Source organism: Castor canadensis, chromosome 5 (assembly GCF_047511655.1).
Source record: "Castor canadensis chromosome 5, mCasCan1.hap1v2, whole genome shotgun sequence".
Classification (NCBI taxonomy): domain Eukaryota; kingdom Metazoa; phylum Chordata; class Mammalia; order Rodentia; family Castoridae; genus Castor; species Castor canadensis.
In genome coordinates, this window is record NC_133390.1 from 25094271 (window position 1) to 25122089 (window position 27819).

At 32.5% G+C, this 27819-nt stretch overlaps 1 protein-coding gene across 1 annotated transcript in view; it reads left to right on the forward strand.

The window, feature by feature from the left end:
• The first annotated feature begins 1111 nt into the window (after nucleotides 1–1111).
• The window catches only part of Tmprss15 (transmembrane serine protease 15), a 118478-nt gene continuing 91770 nt past the window's right edge, over nucleotides 1112–27819 (forward strand). Inside the window, exons 1-5 of the mRNA XM_020153573.2 lie at nucleotides 1112–1256; nucleotides 4027–4157; nucleotides 4412–4479; nucleotides 15800–15951; nucleotides 20565–20600. Coding sequence (XP_020009162.1) covers nucleotides 1112–1256; nucleotides 4027–4157; nucleotides 4412–4479; nucleotides 15800–15951; nucleotides 20565–20600 — 532 coding nt within the window. The remainder of the gene's footprint in view (nucleotides 1257–4026; nucleotides 4158–4411; nucleotides 4480–15799; nucleotides 15952–20564; nucleotides 20601–27819) is intronic.

Consider the following 27819-nt stretch of genomic DNA (forward strand, 5'->3'; position numbering starts at 1 on the left):
AGAATTTATTTACTTCTGGCCTAACAGAGCAAAAAACAAATGGTGTACTTTCAGGCTAGAGTTGGTTTTACATATTTGTATTTAATTCTTGACTCATGGTAATACACAGTGTTGAAGTTTCAGTGATACACTGTACTTGATCAGAAAATACCTTTGCTTTTCCCAGAAGGCATATATCTACAACTGTAAGCATGGTTATCTGAAACTGTGTTCTTGTTATAATTGGCATATTTTAAAAGATAAAATCCAGGGCAAGTGAGCAATATCTTCCCCACCCAGAATATTTTCTTAAAATAGAAATAAATGTCATATTTCTCTTATGACAGCTATTCCCATATATTGATGGGAGTATGAGGTCATAAAGAGTAATTATATGATACCTTGTTTAAGTGGACTTTAAGCTAAATCAATGAGATTTTCCATTGCATAATTCCATGAGTATCATAATAGTCATTAACACTTTTGATTGTTTTGATTTGAATATATGTATTTATAGAGAGAGAAAGAAAATACATATATGTATATATATGAGAAAGAGAAACTATAGGTTAGAATCATATATATCTGTGCATGAATTATTTTTGAGATATCTATAATTAAGTATGATGAGAGAAAAGAGTTATTGGTGACCTATGGTCAGAAGGTAGAAGGTTGATCTGTTAGGAACTCTCTCTGCAAATACCAACTGCATGTGCCTAATGACTAATTTGTCATGAATTTTATATATTTTCTAATAGTTCCCAAATGATAGAGTATCATGTTTTGTTTACAATATGAATTTAATTTCATTCACCTCACAAATGACCTGTTCAGATGATTACTATTTACAACTCTAGGCATCGTTAGTATTTCATATCTTTTTAAAGTTTAACTACCCTTTTAAGGCTATTTCATGTATAGAGACATGATGTTTCCAAAGGGATATAGACAACACATTTATACCAACTGGTAAGAGTTTAAACTTAGGAGGCTTTTTCTCCCTTACAAATCCTTAAAATATGAGCGATTTGACTCTAGAGTTGGAGTATTTTTTTTGCTCATGTAGAGAAAATATATATCTATCTATATTCTCTTACAGTTCTTAAATTAGCAAGCCTCCAAAAACCAAAAAATGAGCTCAAGAAGAAATATATCTCCAAGGCATCAATCCCTCAGCTCCTATGAAATCATGTTTGCAGCTCTCTTTGCCATACTAGTGGTGGTCTGTGCTGGAATAATTGCAGTGTCCTGGCTAGCAGTCAATCAATCAGAAAGAGGTAAGTCATGCACTTGGCTACTGAAGGTATTCTTCTATGAATGATCACACTTTCACCTCAGCTATCCTTCAGGATACCTCATTCATTGCTTTGGGTTTATCATGAGGTATTTTTATTACATTCAGATGTTTCTCTGTACTTCACAGAATATTAGAAAAATTAATTGGTATATAACTTGAAACTTAATCCACAAGTCAAGCATGAGACTATTTTTTTAAGTGGATAATGTCAAGATTTTTTTTTTTAATTTCAGTATGTAATATAGTAGGTTTCACACTTTGTGGGCTCATTCTGATACATTTGAAATAATAAACATGTTAGAAAATGGTTGACTGTACAATTTGGTAAGTATGGGAAGTTAATAAAAACTTACCATTTATTTCTATGGGATAATATCTTTATTCTCTTTAGGCCAATCTTTATTACAACAGTATAAACAGTTTTGAAAGTAATTAAAGATTTACATAGATCTCAATCTGTCTGAGTATCCACTTGTAATAAACTGAAGAAAAAATTTAAAACATCATTATTTAGAACTATCTTAATCTGTTAAAATAGTTTTTCAAGACATTCAAATATAATGTCTTGATACAATAAGCGTATGACTTAATTGCTATTAGTAACTCATTTTACAGGTGAGGAATCTGAGACAATAAATTTAAATACTAATTTGATTAAGTTTGTATCATTAGTAGATAGCAGAAATAAGATTCCAAACTACATAATTCAGGTCTAGGAGTTTGCGTTTATTTCCCATTTTTTCACATATATAATAAATGAAACAAATTAGAAGCATAACAATAATCTGAGTGTTAAAAGTTTATTTTTTATGAGAAAATGTTTGCATAATGAATGTAATTATGGTGATGAATTACATATGGGCACATCAATGATTTCTAAAAACTCTCAGAACTTTTTACATGTGATTGATCTTAGTTGTATGAAGCAAATTCTCTTCTTTGGGGTGAGTTACATAAGTCCAGTAAATAAATGTTAGAATGTAATAATGTTTTATAGTTTTATATAAAATAATTTCAGAGTAATTTCTCATTTATTTAAATAGTATGTCCCATAGCGTTTATTTAAATACAATAACAATATATTTTAAAGAAATGGCACATTTGCATTTTATATGACTTAAGGAACAATTATACAGTTTCACTTAGACTTTTAGAAAAGTGGATATGGCCTTCTTTTCATGCTGTGATAAGTTCAAGAAGGCATAGTAATTTGGGAATATATTGGAATTTTTTATGCTAATTTAAGATCCAAAAATCAGTTATTTTATAAAATATAAAACAAATATTTATAAATTTTAATACAACCTAATTGGAAACAACTAAATATTAAAAGAGATTTGAGTTAAATCTATAAAAGAACATCAGAGGGCAAAAAATATATTACAGTGTGTTTAATATACATATTTTTTACTGTGTTGGAAATCAACGTGAACTTTATACAAATTGCAGAGTTCTTACATAGTCTTTACTTAGTTTTCCTCAATGTTAATATCCTATATACCCATAGTCATTGTCACAACTGAGAAATCAACACTGTTACAATATTTTGGGTGAGCCAAGCTCTTTATTTAGATTTCACTATTATTTCTACTAACATTCTAATGTTTGGGACACAGTGCAGTTTTCCACATAGGATTTACTTATCAAGCTCCTTTGTCTCCTCTAAACTATGACAGTTCTTCAGTTTTTCTTTGTCTTCTGCATTTAAACATGAAATGTTTAATTTTGAGTACATTAAATAAAGCTGTTACATCAGCTATGCAACAATAATCATTTAGACTATACCCAAGGTTGTTGTTTGAAAGATTAGAAATGTTATCCTGGATTGGGCAGTTTGGTACCTCTTACAGATCGTGATACTGAGTAAGTCACTTCTAAGTCTGCATTGCAGACCTGTCACATATGACATTTAATACATTTGGAGATTTTCTTAGTCATCCCGACCCCTAGGTTCCCCATTTTAGAAAAGAAAAACTATCATCCTCTCACACATAGCTCTATCAGAATTATGTATCACTATTATTACTCTTACTGATGATTTTGTCATTGTGAGTTTCAGTTGAAGCTGTTCATTTTAAATATAAACATATATCAAAGAAGATCTTCTCAAAAATGGATTATTTAATTTGTTCACCATGTTTTTACCTTTTCTTCCTATTGAGATAATTTATTTTTAGCATCATTCTCAATAAATTCTTCAATAAGGACAATCACTTTCTAATGCCAAAAGTCATACATGCCAATTTTGTAATTATTAGAACATAAGAAGAAGGTTCAAAGCTGTGTTTCAAAGTAACATACATACTGAAATCTTCACAGCAATTCACATGTAGAAAACCAGCAGTGTTCCTGGATGCAAGGGGTTCAAGAAGTATCTCAAAGCAACTACAAAACTTTTAATAGTCCATTTCTCACCATGACTTCCTGAATCACTTCCTATAATTGGTAAAATGTGATTAGTCTCTGTTTCTTCAAAAAAAAAAAAACTGGAAGACTTATAGTGTGGATCAGAATTCAAAGAAAATAGAAAGAAATAATGGAAGAAAAAGAAGTATACTTTTTGATCTTTTAAAATAACCAGGCAGGTAAAAGGGGGGTGGAGGGTTGAGGTGGGGGAACTCTACAAAGAAAAAGCAAGAACCATAAGATCAATACATCAAGCAAGAACTTCATTTCTGTGTCTTAATCCAGAATGTACCTATTGTATCTTATAAATAATTCAGTGTTTTAATTTTTATTCATTCATCTAGACACAGCATTTGAAAACAGCTATCAAGCAAGAGGTACATTTACAATAATATCTGGAGCTACCTATAATCCTAATTTACAAGATCAACACTCAGTGGATTTCAAAGCTCTTGCTTTTGACCTTCAGCAAATGGTAGGGTACTGTCTCTTTTCAGCTGTTTTTAAATTTCACAGTAGTTTTATTAACTTCTCAAAAAATCCATAGATCCCATTTCTCATTTAAGAAAAATTAGTAAAAATGTAATATGATCAAAATTCTTAAATTATGAATCCCCATTAACATGAAGAAAATATCCCCATTTCTAAACTAAACATATCTATACTTCATATAAATTTTTCAGCAAAAGTAAAAATCTTAAATTTAACACTTTGCAACCTCTTTTTTAGATAGATGAGATCTTTCAATCAAGCAATCTGAAGAATGAATATAAAAACTCAAGAGTTGTACAATTTGAGTGAGTTTACTTAAAAAATTTATTGATATCACAGAATTACAAACTACTAATCTTTTTACCAAATATGTAGGGTCACCATGTGTAGAAGAAAAAAGGAATATTTAAAAGTTACATCAATTTGTGAGAGTTGAGAAAAATGGCATAGTATAAACATTTATTTTTGTGATAAGTAATAGTAACTTCTGATAATTGGTTTAATGTTGAAGTGTCTCTCTCTTGTAAGAGTAAAATCTTGCACAGTCTCATGAAAAGGGCTAGGGTTGAGTGCATGTGCACACAGAATTGATCCATGTGTCACTGTTAAACCAATGTGTCTTCAAGGGAGAGTCCAGGACTTCCTGCTAGGCTGGTTGCAAACTTTAAGCTTAATCTAGAGTTTTCTAAACTGTTACTACCAAAGGGCCTTTGGAATGAAAATACAGATCAGAAGGTTAGCATGAATGTTATCAAAGAAAATTGTAATTCTAGTTAGAATGTTTGTCTAAAAAGATATGTTCTTTTTCTATGACAATATTCATATAAAAACGTATTCAAGACAGACAGCAAAGCAATGAAAGTTAAGCCTAACGAGTTACACATTCAGGATTGTCAGATTGGTGTTTAGTACATGTTTTCTAGTGACTACAGTTCACTTGGATGACATGCTCTGATTCTGTTCATATCCTAAACTGCCTTACTCCTTTTTGGTAGGAAATTTCCATCCTTTCAACTTTCCTTTTCCTTTTCCTTATTTTCCACCCTTATATTAACCTTTATAAAATTAGATACCTTCGGAGTAAACATATGACATAGTCCATATCCATATTAGGGCAAAAAGCACTTTATTTTACAATTTATTTTTCCTTAATTTTTATCTTTGTTAATGGTTATATGTGTGTTATTCTTCTCTGCATCAGCAGTGCTATATGTTGGAATTAACATCTAAGAAAATAGTCAGAAATTAGAATAGAATAAGTAAAATGAACAATGTAGTAACCTTGTAAAACTCCATTACTGAAGTAGAAGATGTGATAATCCATCCAGAAGCCTATGAGGAATTTTTATAGCATTAAGATTACAATACTGTCTAACTTTGGAACTAGTTGATTTTTTTTTTACTAATTTTCTCATTGTTATTTTATCAAAAGGCATAGGCAAGTTAAAGATGAGGAAGGAAGTTTACAGTGACTCTTGAAGTTTATATGGTATATAAGCATATCAAAAACATAAAAAGTACATTCAAGTATGTGTTTGTGTGCATTTAGAAGAATTAAATGTCTGTGTTTTAGAATGAAAATTGATATCATAATAATCCTTTTCCTTTCACTTCCTGAAAATAACACATTGCTGTCATTATTGCTTCATCTGAGCCATTTAAGCATTGGCTCTTCAATTGAGATGAAATAGAAAATGTTACCTTGACGTTTCTAAGGTCTTCAGAAAGCAGCATTTTCCTTTTCTTCTAAAAATGATCTTTGTCTTAGCTGGGGTAAATATCCCTAAAATTCTATGAAAGAAATAGTGTACTTTGAAAGAGAATATGGAATGAAAATTTAAAACCATCCATAATGAATAGAGATGAATAAATATAAAATAAAGTTTTGTGCATTGCAAAGTAGACAGCAGAATCACCACCAATATGATGGTTAATATAGGTAGTTTGTTTAAAAAGTAGACATATATTAATATATATTATATATATATATATATATAGTCATGGAAAACTGGAGCAAACATTTTTGTCTTCTCAGCACAGGATTAAATTAATGTTAATTTAGTCATCCATTTATTCTCTCATTTATTCTGTAGCAACATATAGGGCATGCTTGAACCAATTAACTAGATTCTGAGAATAAAAATATTAAGAGAGAATATTATTAAAGAACACATGAAATGATCCTCACTCAGACATTTTCTCTTATGCTGATGTATCTTTTCCTTTCCTTTCCCATTCCTTCTTCCCTCACCTCCTCCATCCCTCCCTTCCCCTCCTTTCTTTCTTTTCTCCCAAATAGGTTATAAGGTTTTTAATTGCCTACTTAAGTGACAAATAGATAACAGCCATCAATAATAAGTCAAACTATAAAGAACCTCTGATGGTAAAGCTGTAAAATTCCTGCCATGAGGAATTAAAAATATTGTTGGGGGATATGACAGAGTCAAGAAATGCTAACAATGCTTCTAGGAAGTTATGGCAAGTTGTATATACAATTTGTCCAATATTTCAAGAAAAATCCTTAAGATGACATAGTCTAAACTTCTCTTGACTGATTTGGGCTGGAATATTCACAACCTCAGAAGGAAGGCTGTTCAAGTTCTACAAAAGAAGTCTTATACTATTTAGAATAAATTATCTCACAGATATCTCACAAAAATTAGGGATCCATTTCCAGTGATGCCAGGGATATTCTGAAAATTTCTCACTGAGTAATCATAGCTATTACCATGCTTTGTTTATTATTTTATTATTCTTAATCAAGTCTTTGTTTCTGTGGTTTGCACCCACTGATCCTAGTTGTACTTAATAAGTTTTTAGAGAGTAGGCTTATCTCCAGTTTATATACCATTCTTTCAGTACCTGAAGAATGTTGATAGTGATATTATTCTAAATGCATGTGTGGCCCCTGTTTTATCTCATAAACTCACTCTGCCTTCCATTTTTCCTTCCCTAACTCCCATAAGCTTCTGTACCAGCTTTGTTACATTCCCTACCTACCTTTAAAAGCATCCTGATTTCTCTCTGTTGCATACTTTTTCATTGGCTGGACTTCAATTTTTTCTTGCTGTATATTGCATTCATCCTTTATTCCATTCTTAAAATCTACTAAGAGTAAAGCCATATCACCTCTGTAGTGACACTTAACTGATATTCTACTCTGAATTAGGTTACTCTCTCTTGCTCATTTAACACATTGTACAAACATATAAAGTGCAGTGCAAGTGTCTAATTGCCTATCTTCTTACTAGACTATGAGCTCCCTCAGTGCACAGAATTTATCTTTGGTGTCTGTATTTTTCTACACTTAACTAATGCATCCCTTATAGTATTTTCTCTATAAAGGCATATGAAATGAATGACATTTTATACATCTATTGTTAACACAATGACTATTCTGTTAGCTCTTAGCACATTTTTCTGTAGGTATAAAAATGATTTGGAAACAGGTATTGTAATACATCCAGCATTGATCTTTTTGGTTAGGACTGATTTGCTATTCAAGGTCTTTTGTGCTTTTATATGCATTTTAGGATTTTTTTTTCTATTTCTGTGACGATTGTCATTAGAATTTTGATGGGGATTGCATTAAATCTGTAAACCACTTTTGGTATTACGGTCATTTCACAATATTAATTCTGAAAATCCATGAACAAGGGAAGTCTTTCTATCTTTTCGTATCTTCTTCAATTTATTTCTTGAGTGTTTCATAGCTTTCATTGTAGAGGTCTTTTACCTCCTTGATTATGCTTATTCCTAACCAAAGAAGGCTACTGCAAATGGGATTGCTTTTCTGATTTCCCAGCACTAACAAAAAACATAAGCATGCTATCATCATGGATTTAACTTTCTGTTACAATGTAGTTTCAATTTAAAAATTCCTAAAATAGTTTTCCAAAAGTTTAGGTGTGTTAACTTATTAAAGAACATCTGGACTTGGCATGGAAGGACATGGAAAGTTTTGTGAAAAATAGTCTGAGAAATCTAGGTAGAAACCATGTCAGTACAGACAAAAAGTGAAGCCATCTATTGCAAAGAAAGAAGAATTAATCTGCCTAAGAAGATTTTAAGTCATCATAAGAGTATTGAAAATAAGAATAGGGGTCTGAAAAATAGTTAATGTAAATAAGAGTCACAGGAGGCTGATAGGTCATTGTAGAAGCATAAATTCTGTATCTCAGATCAGATACTATTGAGTCAAAGAACTTGGATACAAAATATTCATGTATGATCTTTGCATTTTTCCTGACATGAAAGAGTACTTAGTTCTTAGTGACCAAATAGAAGTAGTATGGTCAAATCAGAACAAAGGAATCATGCTTAAACAAAAAAAGATAGAAACTCAAATGAAGATTATTTAATGGCAGATAGAATGCAGAGCGTTGCCATTTTCTGTTGGACTATCAATTGAAGGCACAATGCAAAAAGTCATAGGTTTCATCTTCTTATTTCTACTCCTCCACACACACCTATTTATCTCTCTGCAGTATATTTATTATTGTTTATACCATTGCATGTTCTTGAAATCTTAAGTCATTTTAGCTAACATGATACCCATGTGCCCTCTTCATTTCTGCTTACAATCCAGAGACTTTTACCTCTTTTTCCAGAGTTTATTACCTCTGATAGCCTCATTAACTGTCCCAATATCATAGACAAATGAAACCTCAAGATTGATTCTTTATTGGCTTTTTCAATGTGCTATTTAAAAATATTTATTTGATATTAAATAATTATTAATATGAATTATAATATGAATAACTATGAATAATGTAAAAACATACCTGCAAGGTTTTGAGGGTTCTGTTGTTGCCACTGTAATATTTTGAGCTGCTTGTCTAATATGGAGGTAGGGGAACCAATCTTTCTTTTGTAGTTTTGCAGAGGATTGGGTCTGTAGATTTGCATGAAAACATCAATTCATCCTGTGCATTCCAGAAATTATCAGGATCATTTTGTGAGTGGGGTCTTTCATGTTCATATCTCTAGAGTAGTCTAGGTAACCTTATTTTTAAGAGATTGGAAAAATTTGCTGAATATAAATTTTTTTTTTTTTGCAGTACTGCAGTTTTAATCAGGGCCTTATGCTTTCTAGACAGGTGCTCTGCCAATTGAGCTACTGTGCCAATCTTTTTTTTTTTAATGTGTGTGTATGTGCATATGTGTGTGTGTGTGTGTGTGTGTGTGTGTGTGTGTGTGTGTGTGTTGGGTATTTTTGAGACAGAGCCTCTCAAACTATTTGCCTGGACTAGCCTCAAACTGCAATCCTACTGATCTCTGCCTCTGGAATAACTAGGATTACAGGAGTTAGAGCCCCAGGTACCTGGCCAAATGAAAACTCTTTTTTTTTTTCTTATTTTAAATGATTGCATTGGCATCTACTAATTGTACAGGGAGATACATTATGATATTTGCATAGCATTTAAAATATATCTTAATTGGATTTACCCCCTCTATCGTTCTCCCTCTTCCTCCTCACCCCATTCTTAGAACAATTTCAACAGGTTTAATTCTTCTATTTTCATATATGGATACAAAATACAACCACCATATTCACTCTCATTCCCCCCTTTCTTTGTGCCTACTCCCTCCCACTGGTACCCACTCCCAGAAAAGGTTTATTTTTCCCTCCTACCCTTCATTTTTAAAATTAAATATATATATTAGTAAACAAAAGGGGTTTTGCCTTGGTAATTCAGGTCTGTATATATCATACTGTTCTAAAGTTAACCACCTCCCCTCCATTACTTACTCATTCTTTATCACCATGCTACCCTAATATTCAACAGCTACTATACTGTGAATTATATATTCATATATAGATGGGTTATTTCAATATTTTCATTCTCTAACATTACAAAGACTCTTGAGATTGAATGTTCTTTGAAATGAAGGGCTTATTACCCCATTACAAATGTCATCAAGGAAAGAATCATGTCTTACGACAAGTTTTACAGCAATCAACAGCTAGGTGTGCCAGTCAGCTTCTGTTACTGTGACAAATATATCAGTGCAACAGTTTAAATGAACAGTGATATAGTTGGGCTCATGGTTTCAAAGGTTTTAGTCAATGGTCAGTTGGTTCCATTGTTGTGGGCCTGAATTGCTGCTGACCATCCTGATCATGTAGTACAGCAAAGCAGCTGACCTTATGGCAAACAGGAAACAGAGAGAAGACAGGAAGGGACCAGGGCAAGATATACCCCCAAGGACACATTTCCTGTGCCTTACTTCTTCCACTTAGATAGCATCACCAGAAGCTCCCAAAATAGTACCACCAGCTAGGGATTAATTCTTCAACATATAAATATATAGGGGACATTTCATATTTAAACCATAATACAATGCTGGACAGCAGCTGGAAATTGTCCACAGGACCTAAGGGTCAAGCATATTTCTATAAGGAGAATTTGGGGAAGAAAAGCATAAATTGCTCTGGATTGGTTAAACTTAGTAATCCAGGAAGCTTATACATTAACAGGGAGCTGCCAGTACCTGGGGATCTGGATTTTAAGTCTGGGTTTTAACATGCATTTATGAATGTACAACAGTCTTTGTGGGTTTCAGCATGTGCCTATTGATTAACTTCCTTTATCTTTTTTCCCCCTCAACTCTCTATCTCAGAATTTTCCTTTTATCAATCTGACAGCCTGGTGGGGTATTAAAATCCCAGAATGGATATTTAGTAAGTAATTAATTTTATTTCGCTATGTGGTAAAACAATTATATTTGAAACTATAAATTATTTAAGCTAAGGAATTATTGCTTTCCTCTCCTTTATAGCTATGTAGGAGGCCAGTATAGTGCCCAAACCTTGATAAATATTTTATAATGATTCCCAAATAATGTACTTTATCAGTGTAGAGATATTTTCCTCTGGTGGTAGCTGAACTACTTTTAAATCAGAAGAGAGTTTTTGAGAAATGCAAGGTAAAGGAATTTCAAGAAAATGTCTGTATGATAAATTATAGGCTGTTACTTTGGGAGACCAAGAAGAGGAGGATAGCAAAATGCATTCAGAAGTAGGAGAGAGTAACAAGCAAACATTTGGGATTACTTTAAATAATCAACATGAATACACACGTTCAGAGGAAAAAGTGGCAGCCTCATAATTAACTTATTATTTTTATTTTGAAACTCAATTTATAAAATCAGAGAACTGAAAGAACTGAGTCCTCCCCTACTTAACAATATCCACATGAACTATAAAAAAATATATATCTAAAAAGCCTTACTATACCTGCATTCAATTTTTAATGTGGATATGGATAAACTCACATTACATATGTAAATAGTCAAATTATAGAACTCAGAATACTGAACTTAGTCATCAACCTATTTTCTCTTACTTTTACAAATACTTAATGTCACCCCTTGTCACCTGCTTACTTGTGATAGTGTGTGTGTGTGCGTGTGTGTGTGTGTGTGTGTGCCCTCTACAGAACAAGCTCCTTTGGGAATACTTTCTGTTATTCTTCTTTGTAAAAGTGCTTTGATACACAGAGCATTTGCAGTTGATTCTTTTAATAAAGTACTGCTTATCCTCCATGGCAATATGCACTTTAGTTTGCCCTTTGAGCACAGATAAGTTAAGAAGTTAGGAAAGAAAAGACTTTTGTTTATTCAGCAAACCTAGAGGTTATCAATATCATTAAGGAAAAATATGAGATAAGAAACATTTTGATCTATTACACTCAGGCTCTCTGTACAGTGATAGGATTTATCTGCTTACAAAGAGAGAAGGAAAAAGAATCAGCTATTCTACTGAAACAAGTATTTTGAAATGAAAATGGCTTTTTTTTCCCTAAAGGAGTAATTCTCATTTATCTTAATAAATAAAATCAATCTCACAACAGTGATAGGTATCATTGTTAAACTACCAAAAAATAACAGCTTCAGTCTTCTTAGGAGGTGAAACACAAATGTTATGGTTTTCTTGATTTCTACTATATATCTCTCTCTTAACACAACCTTTACAGTGAATAAGAAAATAATGTCCAAAGAATACAATCATATGTGGATATACGATATATAACTCTTATCCTTTGCAAAGTATAAATTATTAAATGCAATATATAATTCACAACTAAGAGAACACAGTTTTCATACAAAGATGTTTTATGCCTGAGGATGAACTAATCCAGTTACTTTCAACTCAGTGAAGAAAAATTCCACATTTGCACTTTCTCTGCCTCAAGTACCTTACTTCTTCTACTCCCTAACTCAAATAAAACAAAAGATTTGAATCAAATTAAACATGTAGAAAATCATAAAGAGAAAAGTCAGATTTAATTAGAATTAAAGTTATCTAGTGTGCAATCGATGGTAAAGTGAAAATGTAGAATCGAAGATTGAGAAAACAATGGATATTGTGCATACTTGCTTTTTTTGACCATATTTAAAATAAATATGCTTTATTTTAACCACACTTAGTCCACTTTTAATCCACAGATAATCATATTTTGAGGAGTAAGGTTGTTATGGAGACATAGTATAAAAAAAGAGAAAGATGAAGAGATGGGAAAAGAGGAAGAGGAGAAGAGATCATGTATCTTGAAAACATGAAAGGAGTAAAATATCTTTCCTTTTTCTCCCTATTAGCTATTTTATATTTGGATGTGAAATTCTTGTAACAGTAACATATAATAAAAACTTGGAACTGCCTCTAAATTCATGTGCTGTTGTATCTTTCCTCTGAACAAATAGTTCACAACAATGTTAAAAGAAGTGACGTTGTAGGTGAGAAGTTGGGAATTATATAAAAATACCTCTGGAAGATAGAGGCTTAGATATCTTATCCCTGACACTAATAAGTAGTATAACTGGGCAAAGTCACCCACCTTACTAGGAGTCTTAAAAGCCTTATTACTAAAATGAAAATGTTGGCCAATATGGGGCACAGAACTAAAATCATCTCCCTTTTCTGAAGCTTCAATTAACAAAGCACATGGCCATTAGATCCTTAAACAATAAGTGTTTATCATCTGACATCTCAAGAACTCTGGAGGTTTCAGTTGAGGGTAATTCGGTGGCATAATGAAAATGACATAATCAGGGAGGAATTCTGGTGCTTGCTTTCTTCCACTATGTTGTCTCTGGATTGTCAACCATGACTTCCTTCAAGGTCAAGGGATGACAATCATATGTAGATATAGTAATGTTTAACAAAGAGAGTAGTATTCTCTGTAGCCTGTCTTTTATTAGATGTGAAAAAGTTTTCCAGAAGTTTCCAATCATCTGCCCATGAATAAGATTGTGATTGATATGAGGAATGGTTAAAAAGATGTCACCTTTCCTGAGAAATGGAGAGCTAGCCTTCAATAAAATTAGGGACTGGCTAATGCAGAAAATAAACAAGTATGGAAAACCAGATGCAAAACAGTATCCATGTCTAAATGTATCCTTATTAAAGGCAAGGATTCCATGAATGTGTAAGTTTAGGAACTAAATAGCAAAAAAGAGCCCTGTCATTTACAAGATTTGGTTCCTATGACATAAACAAGTAACCAGACAGTTAAACCTTCCAATATTTTTAGATAATTAATAGATGTGAATGTGAAATTATTATATCAAAGTATACTGTTCTTTTAAAAAATCACAAAATCAGCTACATAGAAAGGAGTAACTGCTGCTGAACTTGGAAGCTGAATGCACAGGCTAAAAAAAGTATCTTATCTAATGGAGATGCTGAACTCTGATCTTTCAGGAATATTCTGCTGCTGTATACATGAATAGGGAAAAAATAACATTTACTGTAGGTTCTATTGAGATACATAGATGGACAAATAAATAAATCTTTTGGCATTGACAAAGTCCTTCCTTTGAGAAGCTCATTAACTTACAAATAGCACTGTCACCAGAAATGTATTTGAAAAAGAGGAAATTTTCCCTGAGAGAAGAGTATAACTCTCTACTCAATTTTTCAGTTGCCCACAAAAACTCAAGGTTCTTAGACTAATGATGAAAAGAATTTCAAAGTGATCCACAAAGTAGGCACACAAGGTAGCAGCCAGTAGAGATTTATTTAGCACAGGAAGACAAAGCAGAGAGAAAAAGAGAAAGAGGCAATAAACTAGCCTCAGCCAGAAGGTGGTATCTGAAGCTCAGTGGGTGGTCTTTGATCCAGGGCTGTTTATGTTCCCTAATTGGGTTAGGGGGTTGCCTTCAAAATTGGTAACCTAGCAACTGTTCAATTATCCTGTTTTCATATTATCTTGCAGCATGGAGACAATAGGACTGAGTTGGATTTATTCTCAAAAGACCTTGTGACATAGGTGCCTGGTTTTTGTGCTGTTTTTAGATATTCCTTCTGCTCACACATTCATAAGAACCAGTCACTTTTCTATTCTCAGAATCAATTACTCCTTTAGGGCCACTGTATCTCATTTAACATGTAAAAGTGAAGGAAGGTCAAAGGAAAGAAAGCAGGTCTGTACTGGTGATCTTTCAGTCTTAGTTCCTGAACCTGACTCAGTTCCTAAATCTGACTTAATTTTTTCCATGTTTTCTAATGTCCCTGTCACCTTACCCTGTTATCCTGCCTCATTATAAGGATTTATGAGATTAAATACTTATGTTTTGGAGCCAACAATCATATCATGTAAAATTTGACCTTCCCTAGTTTGTCTCTTAAGAAATCAGGTACACTCTGAGTACTCCCATCTTACAGAAAGGTACATCTAAAGTTTGTCTCCCAAGTGGCTGTATATAAATGGATAGCATGAGGTTAGTAGAGATATAAGCAAGAAAAATCTGTCATCCTCACTGCCCCAAAATGTATTCATTTTTATCTATATTAAAAAATATTTTTACAAAAACACCTCTCAAAATGCATATTACAGAACAGGGATGAAAATAACAAGGAAGAAGATTAGGTTACAATCACAACAGATCACATAGGCAAGAAACTCAGAGCTCTTGGCCGTGATACTGAATAAATGCTCCATGAGTTCTCAATAGTTTCATTTATATTTGTTTTCTTTCTATTCCTTGATATCAGGGCATACATTGAAATTTTAGGTTAAGCAGAATAGAAAAGAAAAAAAATTAGTCTTTCTTAAAGTAGATAAAGAAGAAATTCATTTGAAGCAAGTAAAACTAATTAGGTTTCTCTGTGCTTAAAAATCAACCAGAGAATAACAAATCCACACCTTTCATTCCTTCTAACACTAAAATTTAAACAAATGCTATGGTACCATGTCATTTTTTTTTTAATTTGATAAAAGTGACTTTGGGGAACAGCATAGCCTGTGGATTATTGTTTTAATATGGAACTCAGAAATCACAGATTGCAATTTTGGGCTTATTTGGGGATTTGTGTTTTAGGAGAAGCAATTTAGAGTGTCAATTCCTTTTACCTCTATCTGTTATAAGAAAAAGTTAGTACTTTACATTACCATTTTATGTTACCTGTCTTATTCATTTTTATATTTCTTTAAATTGCAAAAGAAAAATCAACTTGTAAAATGCATATTTCAGAGCAGGGGTTACACTACCTTATCCTAGTGTAATGAGGATTAACAAGTTGAGAACCATAGAGAATTTTAAAGATATTTTACATGAATTGAGCACAAATCACTTGAAGATGGCTGACTTTTTCCTCTTATATCATCTTTTGCTTTACAGAAATGGCAGCATTATAGTCCTATTTGATCTTTTTTTTGCTCAGTGGTTGTCAAATGAAAATGTAAAAGAAGAACTGATTCAAGGCATTGAAGCAAATAAATCCAGCCAACTGGTCACTTTCCATATTGATTTGAACAGCATTGATATCACAGGTATCTGTGAACATTATTTGATTTCTTTGAATCATTAAGCTATGAAATTAAGATTCTAGCAAAATACCAGAGAAGCAGTGGGATGGTCCTCGACTTAGGAGCATGACTTATTGCCTGAGGTAACACATTTACATGAGTAAAGTAGAAATCTTAGAAATCATATTTAAAGAAAAAATATCGGTGAGAAGAAGTTTGTAAAATCCCAAATAATAAAAAGGTTCTGAAAATGTTGGTATGCATAAATGTTTGTGAGTCTTGTTACAGTGGTCTACATACCCTGACTTTTCAGGAGCCCTCTATCAGGACTTTCCGATTAAGTCATAGATATTCTTACATTACAAAGTCAAGCAGCAAGATCCAATCTGAAATTGAAAAACTAAAAAATAGAAGCAGAAAAAGAAGGAGTTTGTTCCATCACTATTCCTTAAATGTAAATATTAAACTTTATTTTAAAAATGACAAATAGGTTTTACTATGAGAATATATCAACAGTGAAAAGAATTGGGGTATCAAAAACAATATCAGCACAATTCCTCTATTGAAGTATTGCTGTTGTACTCGAAATATGAAGTATTCCCACAAAAGGGCTATGTATTGGAGACTGGTCCTTAGCTGGTGGCTCTATTGACAGGTGACTGTATTATGAAGGCAGCAACTTTATCAGTGGATTAGGCCATTGATGAGTTTATTGGTGAATGGATTATTAGGAGGTAGAGATTAGTTAGTGAAAGTAAATCTCTGGGGACATGCCTTTCGAAAGGTTTATCTCATCTCCAGACAACCTCCCCACCACCACCACCAGCCCACTCCTGCTACTCTCTCTTTGCATACTGGTTGCATGAGATGAGCAGTTTTCCTCTACCAGAACTTCCTGCCCTGATGTTACTAGTACAACTCAGGCCCAGAAGCAATGGGAGTTGCCAACATGAACTGAAACCATGAACGGAAATAAATATGTCCTCTCTTAACACAGATCTCAAATTGCTCTCAATTTTCCACTCTAGTTATTCTCCATTCAATTCAATTTGACAAATACTTGCACTTTCTGTTCATTTTGGTTAAGAATAGTAGTAATTTGCAGAATCACCTCGGTTTAAAATTTCTTATCTATAAACTTTAGGGTCAAGAATGGTTTTTGGAACTTGGAAATTTGGGGATGGTAGAAAGCTCATATCCAAATAACATCACTATATATAAATCACACCAAATAAAATATAGATAAACTCTTGAGTAACCTAACTTCAAACAGTTTTGGTAGGAGGAGATCAGCTGATAAAGGTTTTTCTTTAACTCAAGTAGACGAAAGTGCAGAAGTTTAAGCTGTGTGATGTGGTGTTTTATTTTTGCGATTTTGAGGACGGTCTCAATATATAGCCCAGGTTGGCTTCAAATTTCCTATATGACCCAAGTTGACCCCGAACTTATGGTCTTTCTGCCTCAACCTTACTCATACTGAGATTGCAGGCATTCAATACCACACTTGGTTTGTGTGCTGTGTTTTCATTTTGTAATGGAAGATACAAAATTTTGGCATACTAGCTTTTTCTTTACAGGGTTGATTCATTGAGCACAGATTCCTCTTCTATTAAATGTCCTTCTATATCCTGCGGCTCCTGTTCAGTGAGAAGATAGGCCATACTTTTAGTGCCAGGACATGGGCTTTAGCTAGCAACACATTTACTTACCAGGTCAATCATGTTAAGTGATGTCTACTCCCTAATTTTACAGTGAGGAAGACCAAACCACAGATAACTGGTAAATAGCTTCATATCATATGCTATTTACAGGTAGACAAAGGATTCTGATCTATGCTATCTGATATGATTCTGTCCTCTTCACCAGCATGCTTGCTTATATTTGAGAAAATATTGGTTTTCTTCAATGGTCATTTTTCTTCTAAAAATTAGAATTTTTTACTACCTTTATTTGAATATGAATTCATTTCTGGAGGTCTATTAGGTAAATGAATTGACTCCCTATCGTTGCACTATTTAAGAGACTTTACTTTTATGGTTTTAAGAATCATATATTTATTCAAGAAAACCATACCTTTTGAGTTAACTTAGAATCAGTATTATAAATGACATTGAGGTCATTGCAGCAACAATACTCTCAAGCTGAAGTCAGAGGTTATATAAAATTTGTTGAACTGCTTTAGAATACATTTGTAAGCACAGCACCAAGCTTAACTTTAAGTATTTATGTTTAATATTTGGTCATGTTTTTTAATTAATTACCATTTAAATTGGTTAAGAATTTCATGTATAACATATTTAATTTCATATAGAATGCTGTCAAATGAAACAGGATAAAATTAAACATTAGCCTTAAATAAATGAGGGGAGGGAGGATAAAGAAGAACAGAGAATGGGGGAAGGGATAAGTTCAAATATGATATATTTGATATATTGTAAGAACTTTTGTAAATGCCACAATGTACCCCACCCAGCACAACAATAAAAACAAAACAACAAAAATTAGCCTTAAGAAAATTCTATTAAATCTTGGTTAATTATCTTCTTAATCAATAAACTGCCATTTATGTTTTACAAAAACTGTCATGGATTTTGTAGGAATAAGACAAAACAAAAATGAAGAAATAGTGAAATGTATAGTAAAAGAGAACATCATGCTTCAACATGTACACAAATATTTTGTGATTTAGGTCTTTCATATGTTTTGGTATAAACTATTGGTTCTAGGTATGCTGAGATCTGGTGTGTAAAACTACATTAGTTGAATAAAATATAAATTATTCCATATAAGTACAGCATGAATAAATAGGTACTTTTCTTGAATTAATACAAAATATAGCATATTTTGCATAGTAAATTAGATAGCGTATGCATGTACTGAAAACTTGTCCAGTATATCATAACCATACAATGAACAGAAATAGCAGGAGTGCAGACAAAGCAGTAACTCAAAAAGATCAAATGCCCTTTAAACAAATAGCTACACTGTACCAAATGCTCAGCAATATACTTATGTTAAAAGCCCAAGTGTCAAATCAACTGTACTTTCTTCTAGCATCCTTGGAGAACATTTCCACAGCAAGCCCAGCAACAACTTCAGGTCAGTACTTACAGTATTTCAAAAAATATATAACTTTGTGATCATCAATTTTCATGACATTAAGACCAGATGTATTTTATTTCTGTAGCTCTTTTGGAAATAGTCTTCATATTAAAATGCAAAAGTATATATTAAATAATTCATAATATCATGATGTTCATAATGCTAGTTACATACGCCCAGGATATATATTTCCTATTTCATTGATCTGTGTCTGTGTGTAGCATCCCAAAGACTCATGTGGCCGTGGGGATGAAACCATATTTATAGAATCACTAGGAATGAAATGAAGTTTAAAAGTCATTCAAATGATGACTTTCAAAATGGATTATACAATTCAATGCCTAATGTTAACTACTGTACCTTACGTTCTTCACTCTCTCTTTGTACCTTACCATCTTCACTCTCTCTTTCTAACTTCAATAATCAATGCTCATAAGATTTAGGACTTCATTTTGTCTCATCAGTGTCATACCATTATCAAAAAACTTCTCTGAAAAATTATGAAACATTTAAAAAATCTACTTTAGTGGCTTTAAATGTAAATTTTTTCTTATCGCAGAAAATCCATTAAAATCAAAGCCAAAAGATGGAGCTCTAATTCTGGTTCTGCCAAATGGCAGAATCATTGCACATGTCTCCTCACCCCTCTGAAATTCAGCATCACATATATCGTGAATAATGAAGCTCTTCTGAATATTTCAGACATCATCCTAAATATCAACTTTATGTATAAATAATATTAAATGTAAATTGTCATAAAAACATAAAGAGAATACTTTTATCTATAACCATGACAATTTTCATAATACCTGAAAGCCATTTTTTTTTAAAGTATCCACTTGCTCCAGGGCTATATTTAGCAAACATTTCATCATTTTGTTTACAGAATAAGCCTTCAGGGAAGTGATATTTCTCCTACTTAAAAATAAATAAAGGAAAAAAGTAGTATGTCGATGGTCACAGAGCTGTTAAGTATCAGTCTCAAAAATCAAAAGCAATTCCTCTTAACTCCAAAGGCCATCGTCGAAACAAATCCCATGCTTCTATTTAAAATGCTTATATTTACCCTGGAACCTTTAAATTCATAGCTGTTATAAAAGAAATGAGTACTAAAATTTAGTTAATGGACACTGAATAACATTCTTTTGTCTATTTAGAAAATGTGAGGTGAGTTAAAAAATCCTAAAATCTGCACTCTATAATCTAAAAATCAATGGATGATAAGTTCATGAGGTGATAAACTTGTTAATTGGCTTGATTTTATCACTTCACTTTGTAAACATGTATCAAAACATCACATTATACTCCATAAGTATCTGTAATCATTATTTATCAATTGTGAAATAATTAAAAGAAAATATAAAAGATTTATTCTTAGATTCAGATACAAATACCACTTCCTAAGTTAATATATTAATAATTCACAATAACTTAAAAATTCTCAGGTGAAATATTAAACAAAATGTATATATAATAAATTCTTCATAATCCCTTTAAGATATGCAATCATTTTTAAATTTCCTATAATTTTACAGATAAGCCAACAACCAGCAGTCCTCTGAGAACTCTAAGCTCGTCTTAATAATAACACTATTTCTATGTGTTTAAAAAAGTGTTCACTCTTGCTTCATTTAGGCTCCTGAAAATTATGTGATACCACAAATATTTATTACTGACTATATTTGATTACTAGCAAAACTGGAACTTTAAAGTTTGCAGTTTTAGCCTAAGATTTTACCAAAAGTTATAATATATTAGGGATTAATACCTGGGTTATTTTACCCTACTCCAGTCTTCTGACGTTTAGAGCCATGGTTATTATCTATTGTTAAGAATGCCATAAATAGGATTAAAATGCTGTCTCAGGTGTTTCATGAGATATGAGGGATTTTCTTCTCTCTATGATTCCGTCTGCATACAGGTTAGATTTCCTTACTCTCTTCTTAGTAAGATACTGTTGCCAAACCACTACCAAACTGGGGTTGGAATCATTCAGTCAATGTTCTCTTTTTAACCAGGTGTCTACTTTATACCAGATCCCATTATGTATCTTAGATGTGCCAATTTCTCTGGATTTCTAATAATTTGTCCACTGTTTCTACCTGCCAGTCAACTAAATGCTTTCTCTTGGCTTGATTTAATCTGCATGTTACATGACCTAAATGTGTTACTAAACCCTTCAAGTAAATTCAATCAATGAAATACTGTGCAAATCTTCAATAAACTCCCAAGAATAATTCCACAGTCCCCCATTTGTGGGATACATATTCTAAGATACCACCTCAGTAGATTCCCAAAACTGCACATAGTAAGTATTAAACTCTCCACAGATTATACCTAATTTACAGTGACTTAACTTACAATTTTTTGGCTTTATGATGGTATCACAGTATACACATCCAAATGTTCTGTTTTATACTTTTAATACAATATGCAATTAATTTTAACATATGCAATTCTTTATTATTAGGCTTTGTGTTAGATGATTTTGCCCAGCTGTAAGATAATGTAAGTTTTCTGAACATATTTCAGGTAGGCTAAGTTAAGCTCTGTTGGTACAATAGGTATTAAATGCCTCTTTTATTTATAAAATTTTCAATAATGATGGGTTTTTCAAGATGTAAATCCACTGGCAATGGAGAAGCATCTCTATATATTATTTTTCTTTATAAATACATGCTTATGAGACACTTTCACTTTTTCATTTTAAGAAAGTATTTTATGATATTTCTTTGGTATATTAAAATTGCCAGTATCACTACTCTTGTGCTTTGGGGCCATTATTAAAAATGAGTTACCTGGGCTAGGGGCATGGCTCAAATAGATTAGTGATAAATTAGTACATACCCAGTATGCATGAGGCCCCAGGTTCAATCTCCAATAATGAAAAATAAAACAGTTATTTGAACCCAAGCACAGTGATAATGTCCTGAGGTAGCTACTAAGTAATTAGTGACTATGTAATGTACACAGCACAAATATGCTGGAGAACAGGGTATTTCATTTCCCTTGTGATATGGAGTAGAATTGTGAAAGACTTCATCATGCTACTTAGAATGGCATTCAACTTAAATCTTACGAATTGTTTATTTCTACAATTTTCCATTTAATATTTTCAGAACATAGTTGACCAAAGGTAACTGAAAACTTGGAAAATGAAACTCTTTAAAAGGGTACTATTTTTATGTTACTAAAATTTACATCACCTGTTTTGTAAAAGCACAAATACTTCCCCTTAGTAAGAATTAATAATTCTTGAATAAAATAGAAGTACAATATTTGAGTTCTAAAGCAGTTCATGCACCGCAAGTCAAAATGCTTTATTAAGCAAGTCATAACAACTCTACAGCCCACAGAGATCTACACAACAGCAGAAGTCTGACTGCAGTTTTGCTTAAGTATATCCACATAACAGCCTAACATTGTAAAACTGTTATTAAGCCCACATTCTTTTCTCCAATATGAAAAAAAAATTTATGGCATCTAAAGTCATCTTTAAAAATATTTTTATCATTGATAATGGCTAATTCCAGTAATCTAAAAATAAACTGAAGAGATAATTTAAATATGTCTTAAGAAATTTGCTCATAAAACTTTGATAATCAGCCACAAATATCTAAATTAGTGTTCTGCTTTCTATTTGCCTGTTTATGGATTCATTGAATGATTCATCTAACCCAATTATTGGAGGGCTTCTTAGCTTCATAAAATGTCCTAAAAGAAACATATGGAATAACTTAGGGGGAAAAGAATCAGTGCTTTAAAAAAAAGCAGCAAGAAAACCTTGAACTTAAAACAAGTTTTTGTCTCTTACTATCTTGAAGACAAACCTAAAAAAATATAGAATTGGCTGAGTCCTATATGCAGTATCCTCTGGATGAACAAAGAAATGGTGAATGAGGGGACAGAGAGCAAAGGAAAGCACTCCACCCATGTTTCCTTCATTTAAATTACATAACTGTAGTCAGGATATACTTGGCCTTGTTCTTTCCATTTTATATGAGCAACTGATAAGCAGACCAGTGTCTGTGATTTGAGCTTTTGGAAAATTTCTCTTTCCTAAGTATAATGAGTATTTAATTTTCCTGATTTGGAGACTGATCTATATGTCTCATTTTCCTATGTCCCACTGTCTGTTTCATTTTCCACTTTCATATTTTATTAAAGAGAGAATAAATAGGAAGTGCCAACTTTAAACAATATGAGTCATTAATATATTTGGAAGAGATTACAATTTCTAAATTTCTCCCTGAGTTTGTGAACAATAATTACACATAAGATTTTTTTCTTTTTAAATGAGTTTTATTATAAAATGTACATCTTCATCATAAAAAAAATTCAGTGCAAAAGCATATAATGAAAAACAGTTCCTTCTTCTTGCATGAGTCCCCTCAGTCCTTCCCAGAGAAAGCCACTGTTAATAGTTTATGTTCTTGCAGAAGTTTCTATGCACATATTTTTTGGCCAAATGAATTAATTTATAAATTTCCAACTTTATTTTACAGAATAGTAGGAAGCTAATAAGTTGTAAACATTTTCTTCAAATGCTTCTTATTTAAAATTATTTTGGAATTTAAAGACTGTAGCTAGTCTTCCTTTTGTAAAGTATTAAATAAAGATAAATTGCTTGGGACTTAAAAAAATAGACATCGGGAAGCTATAAAAGAACTGGGGCAGTAGCTAGGTGATACAGTGCTCACCTAGCATGCATGGGGCCTTGGGCTCAATCACCAGCACTGCAAAAAAAAAAAAAAAAAAGTAATTGAAAACTATTGCTAATAAGACTCCGGTGAGTCACCCATTACCTAAATTCTGTGAATTATGCCATATGTGTTTAGAAAGCTACCAAGCATCTTTGAACTTCATATAATTTATATAAAAGATAAACATTAATATATAAGCCTTAGTCAGTGACTGAGGATTAAAAGAGAGATAATACAGGTATCACTACACCATGGTCAACAAGATGATTCACACATTGGAGGACACTATGTGTACATATTAAATCACTGACTTGGACTGTAAAATAATAATAATAATAATAGTAATTGCATAAAAATTTCAAAAGATTTTTCAATCACTAAATTTAAAGCAAGATGATTATATTTGGTAGGTTATTTAGATAAAAAACTTTGTTTTCAAGCATTTCCTGTTATTTGAAAATGTGTTGAATTACTATAATCAATTCACAAAGAATTATTATAAGGTAAGTAGTTGGGAAAATATCATATTCCACTTTGTGCTAAATCCATGTACTACATGAGTTCTGAATCATACTTCTCATTTATTCCTCTCATACAGCAAGATACTATAGATTTATAGAGGGGAACGAAGCAATTAAACTTGAAAACTGCAGTTTCCAAGCAGTAATTTATTATGAATATGTCTTTCAGGGATGTTAAGTTTATTCTCATTTTTATATGCCTGGAAGATAGAGTTTGAGAAAAATCAACAAATGCATGCATCATATACCTGGCATTAGCACCAGTATAAATTCTGCCAAAGAGTATTTTTATATGATAACTGGTACAAAGCCCGTGAGGATTGTGTTCTGTTGTTCAACTGTGTTTGTTGCCAATTACTGTAATGCTATACCACCCATTTGAAACTCTAGAGGAGAGAAGTAGGAGCTAAGGTCACATTATACGGATTGATTTCTTGGCTGCTACAGAGTGCCTGGAGGGGCTGTTTTGGGCAATTGCTCGTGTGCTTGAAGGGTTTCTAGACCACAGCCTGCTCTAGTTCTTTGTTGTTGACTGTGCAGGCAATGATTACAGAAACACAAAAGTTTCACTGTCGTGGGCTTCCTGAATCTCATACAAAATGCAATCTTCCTAAAATTCTATTCCGTGGGGGATCTAGGGGGGTAGAAGAAGAAGAGTAATTGGCTGTTTTTGTGACAAACATACTTTTGGGCCCAAAGAACCTTGGGAAGAATTATGCCCCTCCACTTAATTGCTGCAAGATTGACATGTAGAGACTATCTTCTAACAAATGTATTGAGAAAACAATATTTATGTATTGCTAGACATTTTCTTCTAACTGAAGATACTCCTGCTCAAATGATATCGGGACTATTAAAGTGTCCTCCCACTGTAATTTCATCTGGATTGAAATGCAATAGCCTTGCTAAAAGACTTCATTTGCTAAATCAAAGCAATTGGGAATTTCTGTAATATGGTATCTATTTTCCAGTACAGTGTAGTGAAGTGAAATTGATCTGTAAAGGTAGACCTCTGAGAATTTAGATTCTACTCCCACTACAATAAGCTATAAGGGTCTTGGACAATATATCTCAAATACTTTGACCACCCAGTACTATTATTCCCATTTAAATGATAGTGAAAATAATATCTAAGATTTCCAAATTATGATTTTTAATTTGTTCTTTTAAAAAATTTTATGTAAGTAATCTAGGATACACAATAATAGATTGTAGCCTTTTTATCCCCCATAAAGCCTAGCATATACGGAATCTTTCCTGATACAAACATAGACAATTAAAACTTTTTATCTGAATAATTTTAAATAATGCTAACTTACTAGAAGGCTTTCATAATATGTAAAAATCAGTATCCTGAGTAAAATACTATACAGATATAAAAACATGTGCCATACATTTTTCCACTCAAATTAATAGTGTCTAACATTCATGAATTTAATAAACTTTTAATAACTAAACCAATTATTATTCTCTTTATGCACATTTTTTTTTTGTCTAGAATTCAATAGCTCTTAAAATTTTTCTGTAAGGAAGTACAGTTTGGAGCAAGGCGTAGCATGACCACAATCTCAACTACACAAGAAGCAGAGATTGGGAAGATAGCTCTTCAAGGCTGGTCCAAGACAAAACATTTGAGACCCTGTCTCAACCACAAGCCGGGCATTGTGGTACACATCTGTGATCCCAGCTACTAGGAGGCTTAGGAAGGAGGATCATTGTCTGAGGCCAGGCCCCAGGCAAAGACACATGTAACCCTATCTGAAAATAACTAAAGTGACAAGGAATGGAGGTGTGACTCAAGTGGTAGAGCATCTGCCTAACAAGTGGGAGTTCAAATCCCAGAACTGCCAGAAAAAAAGAAAAAAGTACAGTTTGTAACACATTGCTTAGAGAAGAAATATCAGTGCAATAATTAAGGAATGCAATGCAAAGCAAGTAGTGCACAAGTGAAAGAACTCTCATTTTAACAATACAATGCAATTAAAAACTGACATGTGACAAATTTCTATAACAGCTGATGTTTTAATCAATAGTTTTGTCAGAAATTGTAATTATAAAAGAGTATATAAGTATGTGTTAGAGAGATTACTAGGTAAAATACAATTTGAAAAAATTCTAAAACTCATTATTCTTGCATAATACGTAGATTCCTATTTTCTATCTTCAATTTCCAAATGAGAGACTTCTCTTTCTTTGTAGATCAAATCGGTTGAAGTGCACTTATGAAATAGTCTGTAGAGAAAAAGACTAAAACGCAAATAAGAGTATTTAATATTTCTACCTTCAAATGAAAATACTTCAGACTACCTATTTTTAATCCTTCATCTTTTCCTCTCACAATCACAATTGTGACTGATGATCATCCTGTAGCCCCCTTTTCTGTCTCCTCTGATCGTGGTCGGTGGCTCACTTGGTCACTTCTGTAAAATGGCAACTGATTCCAGGACAATTCTCTTCTGCCAGTGAGTCAGCCTGCATCAACTTCTACTGGATCATTAACTAGCTCTTGATTGGTCTTTCCTTTCCACATGATTCTCCATGACCCCAGAAATTTCCTTTATGAGATATATGTTGGTCATTTCACACAAATTCACACAAAAATATGGAAACTTTCAATGTCCCTGCCTATGGAGAAACATTTCTAAGACTTAACAAAGATGAAAGTGTCACCCAAACCAGGCACCCACCTCTGTCCCTATTATGATTCCTAGAATCATTCTGCCATGTACATAAATTAGACTCATCTGTTTTCTATGTATTGAAGTGTTCCTGTCACATCAGCACAAACATTCCACATAGCTGTTCAGCAGCACTTCTAGGATCCTTCAAAAATCTTGTTTTAATGTGACCTCTTTCATAAAGTCTTTTAATCCCTGCCTCAGATGAAAACAAATTCCTTAATCTATGGTATGCACATAGCAATTTTTTATTACTATTTGAAAAAATAATGAACCAGTTTCCTACATCAAACTCTGAGAACAGTCTGCCTTACATATCCTATTATCTCCATCTCATAAAATTCCATAACACAAAGAAGTAGACAATAAACACCTGTGGAGTGAGTGAATGATCATTAATGGGATCAAGGGATCCAAAATGCTCTGCCTTGAAAATGTAATTCAGTAGAGTAGGGACAGAAAGGTGGAATTCAGGATGTGAACTCTGTTGAGAAGCATTAGAACAGACAAATTTATGTGTCTCCAAACCTAGTCTTTCAAGTGCTAGAGTCATAGAATATTATTAGCTTGTATTAAAATAAGATGGAGATTCAAGTACAGCACTTTTAACCATCTATATGTTTATCAAGTGTTTATGAAATACTATCAAATGTATGGGACTGAATGAATAATACCTTTCTTGATAAATAAGTTATATATATCTCAGCAAATTCAATGTACATTTAGATTTATTAAATGACATATTCAGTATTAATTTGCATTTTCATAAATGGGGAATTCTGTCATTTGAGACTAGCTCTGATCTCTATGTTCTATTTTAGATGTTAGTGGTTCCATGAAGTTTTCAATGGTCTATGTCCCTTTTACATAGAACCAGTTATAAAAGCC